Below are 8,401 nucleotides of genomic sequence, written 5' to 3' on the forward strand. Positions count from 1 at the left end.
AAAAAACTAAGAAATTCCCAAGTCTGGTTTATATTTTGTGTTGTAGATGAGTTACTTTACTTATTTCTCTCCCTTTTTTTGTTTTGTTTTAGTTTATTTTTTAATTATAGATGCCATACCATATTATATTAGTTTCAGGTATACAACATAGTGATTACACATATTTCTCCTCGTCTATTATTAAGAAAGCTGTGCTAGAAGAATAAAGAGAGACAATCTCTGTGGCCCTCCTTCTCTGTCGACAATCACCAAGTGGGAATGCAGTTACCTGTAATAACCAGGCATCACAATGTGCACACCGGCACTCGGCTGGCAGATAGCTGTGGCGTTCTTATCATCCATTTTGCGGAGCGTGTCTGTAAAAGGTCCCGTGGCATTGATAACACATTTTGCTCTCACATCAAATTCCTGCCCTGTGAAAGAAAGCAGCATCAATCACACACCCCATTTGTTTCTCTGCTCACTGGTGCTTTGGATTATTAATTCATCTATTAACTTAACCTATGGCGAAGTATATTGTATACCACACTAAGTGACATGAGTAGCCAGAGTTATTGGAAAGTCACACAAAGGCTCCCGTCTGAGTAAATTTACCCAAAACAAGTCCATAGTGGGAGAAGGAGGGGGAGAGAGGGCAGGCCTCTTTTTTCATTTCAGCTCTCAGTTATTTTGCAAAACGCCCAGCATCAAAGGGCCAAATATGAAGAAAGTGGGATGAGTAAATAAGCTGCTTTCTCCTTAAAATTCAAATGCGTAAACAGTGTTGTTGGGAAACAATACAGAGGATGCCAAAAAAATGTATACATTTTAAGAAAGGGAAAACTGAATTAAAATTGTAATACTCAATATACACTGATAACAAAAGATGAACACAAGTCACGTTTGACTTCTGCAATTACAAGAGGTGCTCAAAGTGGTTACCATCAGCATAATTTTAATAGTTTTTGCTTGCTTAAAACGTGTATACATTTTTTTGGCACCCTCAGTATATTTCACAGTGCTGGTTTTGTTCACGGAAACAATGTGATTTTGAAACTCTGCCTACATGGCCACAGACCCGGTACAAGAATGAAAATCTAACCCAAGTTAAAATGATTGACTTTAACGACATGTAAATGCACTGCCTATGTTGCCTAAATGATACTTTGAAACTTGGCACATTTATTTAATTTTATTAATAACATGTTTCTGTAAAGAAAACGAAAATGCATTCACAGCTGTGGCAATTTTGTGGGCATTTTTTTATTATTATTATCCTTATCATTATTATTATTTAACACAAAGGGGGAAATTGCCAAGTCCCACACGGGAAAATTTTCACATTAAACCAGTCATTGTTGACAAAAAGGAATATAATTAAGATGACTCTGAAATCTGGCTTAGATAAAAGAGAAGTGACAGAAAAATTATAATTCAGTCATCAGCTAGGCAAGGCAAGATGCTGAGAGCTGCCTCCCTGCCGGAGCGATGGCATACCTGTGAGCGCATCCTTGCACCGTGCGCCGCTCACACGCTCCTTTCCCGTCTGGGGGTCTGTCTTCTTCAGCAAGCTCACGACCTCCATGTAATTGGCCGTGGCAGCCCCGTACCTGGCAGCAGTGAGCGCGATGGCAACATTCATCCGAGCGTCGTTGTGCTGTCCTGCAGCAGGGAAAGCAGCAGAGGAGGGACAGGAGTCACCTCGAGCCACAGACTGGTGGTACAGAAGTGTGTCACAACAGATATGTCACATCTGTCCCTGTCACCCAGAATAGACGTGATGGCTGGTCAGCCCTAGAGGGCATGATTTAAAAATACATGGTCACTCTCAGTCAGGCATTTTACCTGCCACTTTGGCAACTGCACTTTTGTAGTGCCAAAAAAAAAAGTGGAAAAATATCCCTTTTTTACAGAGCTCGTATCAATTATCTGTAAGTTAAGCCATAAGTAATTATTCTCTCAGTTTGGGAACATATGTATATGTCAGACTTCTCTAATACAGGGAAACCGTATGCATTCTGAATTCAAAACTTCAGAATATTTGACACCCCAACTGGTGTTGATTAACAATTTTTATGAGTTATGTGCTCTATCTAATATTCAAAATCAAGAGCTTAATCTTCCATAGAGAATCTCTTAGTATTCTACAACAGGAATTTTTCTCCGTTTGAATTTTGATCAGTGCTCCTTAAAATGTAACATTTTTTTAATCGCACATAAAAGGTAAGAAATTAAGCAGGGCAAAATTTAATTACAGAACAATTCCTACCTGTATTGTTAAAGATTTATTGCTGAAAAAATCCTAGTTAAAGAAAACTAAGGGGGAGGAGAAGGGGGGAAAGATGATTAATCACTTTAAAATACTGGCATCACTAGAGACTTTTTCTATTTATTATTGCCAGTGGAGTTAACGCTGACCAGGAAGAATTACTCTACATTGCAGGGGCCAGGTTCTCTGTGCCCTGAATAATTAATTACCCGGGGCTAGCTGTATTGAATCAGGGTTCAGATTCCCACACACTGGGATCAGTTCTATCAAGATAATACTGATAAAGGGATGAATCTGTAATGAATATTGTTGTTGATTTATGTTGCCAGCATACCAAACATTTAGTATAAATGGTTTATGTAAAGTTTCTTCCTTGTGATTCAGTCTGTGCAGGGCCAGAAGCACCACACAGGTAATCTGTTCCAGCTAAAAGGGCAACGTTATAAAGAGAGAATCAATGACTGAAGATGCTCCTGCCCCTCCCCGCAAACATCTTAGTCTAAAACCGCCAAACGAATACAATCAGCCAAGAACCTTTCCCTCAAAATTAAATCCTGTATCAAGTGAAGAACACACATGAAACTTCAACATGTAGGATGAAGTTATTTTATTCAAAAATTAATAGAAGGAAAGTAGAAGGAGACAACAGCAGTAGCTGAGCTAGAAGTGGGAAGAAGGGTAGCATTTCTATCCATTTCAACTCAGCATGACCCTAACGTTGCTATTAACATGGTCAGTAGGTACATTTAAAGTTAACATTAAGAAACCAACTTTTATCAATGTAGGGCTCCCTTAATAAATTGCAGTATGCCCCACAACGTTAAATGAATCCAAAGAAGTTAAACAAAAAATTCCATTATAGATCTCTTTAGAGATTATACATCTAAACTAAAGAGAGTACCCATCCCACCCAATCTTTCTAGTAGATGTATGTACATAACAATAAAACACCCTAAAGGTAAAGACAAAAAATCCAAGTCATATTTGTACGGTAGATAAACTCTCATCCATCCAGGCGTGCCTTGGTATACACACAGGACAAGTCTCTGGAAAGCTATGTGTAAATCAACTATTTTAAATCCTATATGAAGTCGCTGTTCAAATGAACCAGGCAGAAATCCCATTTATTACATGACAGATTCCTTTATAAAGTCATGTATCTAGTAATCCAATAAGGTCAGATATATAGTAATAATATCTAGTATATCATCTGGTAATAAAACTCTAAGCTTTGAAAATATAAAATCTTTCTTTTCATACCTTTTTAACATAAAATCTCATTGAACAGTACTGGTATAGTTCATCATACTCTGTTACTTTTATACTAAGAAATGCTTCCCTAGTTAGCTTCTAAATCCCAATACTTCTGGAGGTAAACAAGATCAGCCTCAGTGAAATGTGTGAGGTGGAAACAAATTCCTTGGGTCATGATTTTGCACGCAGGCCCCAATACCCAGCAACACCTGCCTTGACTTGTATCAGGTATGTCACTTATTTATAAAGGCCCTTCATGGTCTCCTCCTCACCTGCCACAATTCTACTCCCATTATTCTCACTATCTAGGATTGTCCAATTGTTTGCAACTCCCTGAACATCCATGTCTTGTCACATCTTCTTGCAGTTGCCCACACTCATTCTTCTGGCTGGAATAGCATTGTGGGAGCTCGGGACCACTACCATTCATTGTTCGTGATCAGGTTCAAACATCTCCCCAGGAAATCTCCCCTTGTCTGCATCCCTCCAAGGCAAAGTTGTTCACTCCTTTTTCTGAGTCAATATAATACCTTTACATGCCATTTTTATAGTCTTTATGATATTATATTCATTCATGTATCCATCAACTTATAAAAGTAATAACCTTTGGTTATGAGTCAGGCAAAAGGACAAATGCAGGGAATACAACAGTGAGAAAGATACAGGGTCTTTCTGAGCTCTGCTCTCATACAACTTACATTGTAATTANACCCCTGGCCCAGAACAATATATGTAGCATGACCTCTTTTATGTAAAAATTTGAAAAGGATATACATTTGTGCAAGTATAAACATAAATTTTCTAAAAGGAATCAGAAGGAAGTGTTATTGAGTTATCTAGGTAGTAAAATGAAGAATCATATTTTGTTTTCCTGTTTTGATTTCTCTATACTTAACAATTCCCTCATGGGTGTTATGCTAAATTTTCACTTAAAAAATAAAAAAGCAATCATCTCAATTTGGGCAAGTTAACACAAAAAGAGTTAGTAGGATTCATTCAAAAAATATTTACCAGTCACTATTTATGGGCCAGACACTGAGGGAGCTAGGGATATAGCAGTCAACAAAACAGATAAAAAGTAATCAAAGGGTCATTGTCAAAATGTATACAAATTAGGTACTATCAGGAGACAAAGAACCAAATGCTGAAAGAAGCAGCTTGCCAAGGTCACACAGTTAGCAAAGGTAAAATGATGAACAAATCCAGGAAATTCACACCAACGTATCACTTTAAAACGTACTCTCCACACTATCTCCTGTCTATGTACCATGAAAGAGCAGGATGTCTTCCTTCCCCTTTTAATGATGGGCAAACTAAGGTTCACAGAATGAAACAGTTAGTAGCAAACTGTCATTATTAAGTGACATTAATATAGGGAATAAGTGTCCTCTGAAATCATGCAACAGTGGTGAAAAAAAAAACTATATGTGAGACAATATTCTGAATCTAGTACAATCTAAACAAATATAAGGATTATGATAATGCATGTGTCTATTGTTTAGGTATTACACCTGTACTCTAAGAGATGTTAAAACACAAACCCCTCCAAAAACTTATAAACTAGCTGGCCTTGCATATTTTTAATCCGACACAAAATAAATGTATATAAGTTATTGTTGAAAACGTATCTATATGCAAGAGACATTGACACATGTATACTTCTCTCCTCTTTGTTTGAACTAAACTTCTGGTTAGCAGTTTTTAAAACTCTATTAAGTACCAATGCATAAATTTTTATTAAGACTGGAAGCACCTTGGTTTCTCCAGTTCTAAGTAAAAATACTAGCAACCATCAACCAATTACATGTAGACATTTAGAAAATGAGAAGGAAACCTTGGAAGTTAGTGGATAAGAAAATCTCTTTAATATTTTTCTTAGTAGAAGTGTACCTGATACAAATTAGGTGTACCTTTGACTTTGTAGGAATATTTCGTTACTGGAAAACTGATAATAAGATAGCAGCATTTATCTACTACATAGCAGGACAGCATTCTAGGAGAATGCAGATATTAAACAAAATATAATAGAGCTGGACATCTGTTTTATAAAATATTAAAGAATTTATATGTCTTTTATGAAAAAACAGAAGCAATAACTCACATCCTAAACATATTACCTAGAAATCACCTGTAACCCATAATCGCATTACCTTCAGATAATCACCATTAGTATTTAACATATTTCCTTTTAAGTCTTTTCTTTATATACTTACATAATATTGAGATCACATTACACATATAATCTTGTGTCCTCCATTCTAGACTGACATTGTTTAGAATGTTTGGATCATTAGTGTTTGCTGAGGACATTAAAGTTATTTACAACTATAATTTTAGTGACTATGTAATATTCCCTCGTTCAGATGCACCGTAATATACTTATTTATTCTCCTAAGGTTAGGAACTGAAGTGGTTTCTAATGTTTCTCAGCTACCAATAATGTCATAATGAATGCCGCGAGCATAAGTCACTATTTCATACAGAATTATGAGTCTACCTATTAGATTTACCACATATGGAAATAAAAATGGTATATATATGTTCCATACTCTTAGCACAGTCACATGAATTTTTTCCACAGATGTTTTGAAATGTAGTGTAAGGGTAATCATTATTAATTCCTTAGCTAGAACCATATAAATGTTTCTTTTTAAATTTATTAAAACCTTGAAACATATACAAAAATAGAATAATGTGCCCTCACCCACCTTAATTTTCAGTTAATAGGTATTCTTATTTCATCTCTATCCCTACCCATTGCTCTATTTGCTTATCTTTGTTAATATGATAGATTAGAAATTATACCTGATTTTTACTATATTTTTCAAAATATATTTCAAAAGTTATAAATATAAGAATAACTGAGTCCTCCTTATTTTCAGATTCTTCACAAGCAAATTTAGGTGTTCTAGAAAATTACCTTTTTAATTTTTTAATTAAAATGTCCTGTATGGACATTGTTGCAAAATTAATTTTTAATGTTTTAATTAATATTCAAAAACACTAAGGCTTAATCTCTGAAGATGAGTACGCTGAAGAAAATACACAAAATAGATCCCAAATCCTTAATTCCTAGAGAGGAGTATTGCCAAAAAAACTAAGAAATTCCCAAGTCTGGTTTATATTTTGTGTTGTAGATGAGTTACTTTACTTATTTCTCTCCCTTTTTTTGTTTTGTTTTAGTTTATTTTTTAATTATAGATGCCATACCATATTATATTAGTTTCAGGTATACAACATAGTGATTACACATATTTCTCCTCGTCTATTATTAAGAAAGCTGTGCTAGAAGAATAAAGAGAGACAATCTCTGTGGCCCTCCTTCTCTGTCGACAATCACCAAGTGGGAATGCAGTTACCTGTAATAACCAGGCATCACAATGTGCACACCGGCACTCGGCTGGCAGATAGCTGTGGCGTTCTTATCATCCATTTTGCGGAGCGTGTCTGTAAAAGGTCCCGTGGCATTGATAACACATTTTGCTCTCACATCAAATTCCTGCCCTGTGAAAGAAAGCAGCATCAATCACACACCCCATTTGTTTCTCTGCTCACTGGTGCTTTGGATTATTAATTCATCTATTAACTTAACCTATGGCGAAGTATATTGTATACCACACTAAGTGACATGAGTAGCCAGAGTTATTGGAAAGTCACACAAAGGCTCCCGTCTGAGTAAATTTACCCAAAACAAGTCCATAGTGGGAGAAGGAGGGGGAGAGAGGGCAGGCCTCTTTTTTCATTTCAGCTCTCAGTTATTTTGCAAAACGCCCAGCATCAAAGGGCCAAATATGAAGAAAGTGGGATGAGTAAATAAGCTGCTTTCTCCTTAAAATTCAAATGCGTAAACAGTGTTGTTGGGAAACAATACAGAGGATGCCAAAAAAATGTATACATTTTAAGAAAGGGAAAACTGAATTAAAATTGTAATACTCAATATACACTGATAACAAAAGATGAACACAAGTCACGTTTGACTTCTGCAATTACAAGAGGTGCTCAAAGTGGTTACCATCAGCATAATTTTAATAGTTTTTGCTTGCTTAAAACGTGTATACATTTTTTTGGCACCCTCAGTATATTTCACAGTGCTGGTTTTGTTCACGGAAACAATGTGATTTTGAAACTCTGCCTACATGGCCACAGACCCGGTACAAGAATGAAAATCTAACCCAAGTTAAAATGATTGACTTTAACGACATGTAAATGCACTGCCTATGTTGCCTAAATGATACTTTGAAACTTGGCACATTTATTTAATTTTATTAATAACATGTTTCTGTAAAGAAAACGAAAATGCATTCACAGCTGTGGCAATTTTGTGGGCATTTTTTTATTATTATTATCCTTATCATTATTATTATTTAACACAAAGGGGGAAATTGCCAAGTCCCACACAGGAAAATTTTCACATTAAACCAGTCATTGTTGACAAAAAGGAATATAATTAAGATGACTCTGAAATCTGGCTTAGATAAAAGAGAAGTGACAGAAAAATTATAATTCAGTCATCAGCTAGGCAAGGCAAGATGCTGAGAGCTGCCTCCCTGCCGGAGTGATGGCATACCTGTGAGCGCATCCTTGCACCGTGCGCCGCTCACACGCTCCTTTCCCGTCTGGGGGTCTGTCTTCTTCAGCAAGCTCACGACCTCCATGTAATTGGCCGTGGCAGCCCCGTACCTGGCAGCAGTGAGCGCGATGGCAACATTCATCCGAGCGTCGTTGTGCTGTCCTGCAGCAGGGAAAGCAGCAGAGGAGGGACAGGAGTCACCTCGAGCCACAGACTGGTGGTACAGAAGTGTGTCACAACAGATATGTCACATCTGTCCCTGTCACCCAGAATAGACGTGATGGCTGGTCAGCCCTAGAGGGCATGATTTAAAAATACATGGTCACTCT

The 8,401-nt window shown here is 36.6% G+C and overlaps 1 protein-coding gene across 1 annotated transcript in view; it reads right to left on the reverse strand.

Moving 5' to 3' along the window:
* The window catches only part of GPD2 (glycerol-3-phosphate dehydrogenase 2), a 166,204-nt gene that overhangs the window by 35,223 nt on the left and 122,580 nt on the right, over window positions 1-8,401 (reverse strand). The window contains exons 7-8 of the mRNA XM_019636862.1: window positions 8,070-8,234; window positions 6,862-7,006 (exon numbers count right to left, since the gene is read on the reverse strand). Of these exons, the coding sequence (XP_019492407.1) occupies window positions 6,862-7,006; window positions 8,070-8,234 (310 nt within the window). The remainder of the gene's footprint in view (window positions 1-6,861; window positions 7,007-8,069; window positions 8,235-8,401) is intronic.

The sequence above is a fragment of the Hipposideros armiger genome, unplaced genomic scaffold, assembly GCF_001890085.2.
Source record: "Hipposideros armiger isolate ML-2016 unplaced genomic scaffold, ASM189008v1 scaffold_30, whole genome shotgun sequence".
Taxonomy (NCBI): Eukaryota; Metazoa; Chordata; class Mammalia; order Chiroptera; family Hipposideridae; genus Hipposideros; species Hipposideros armiger.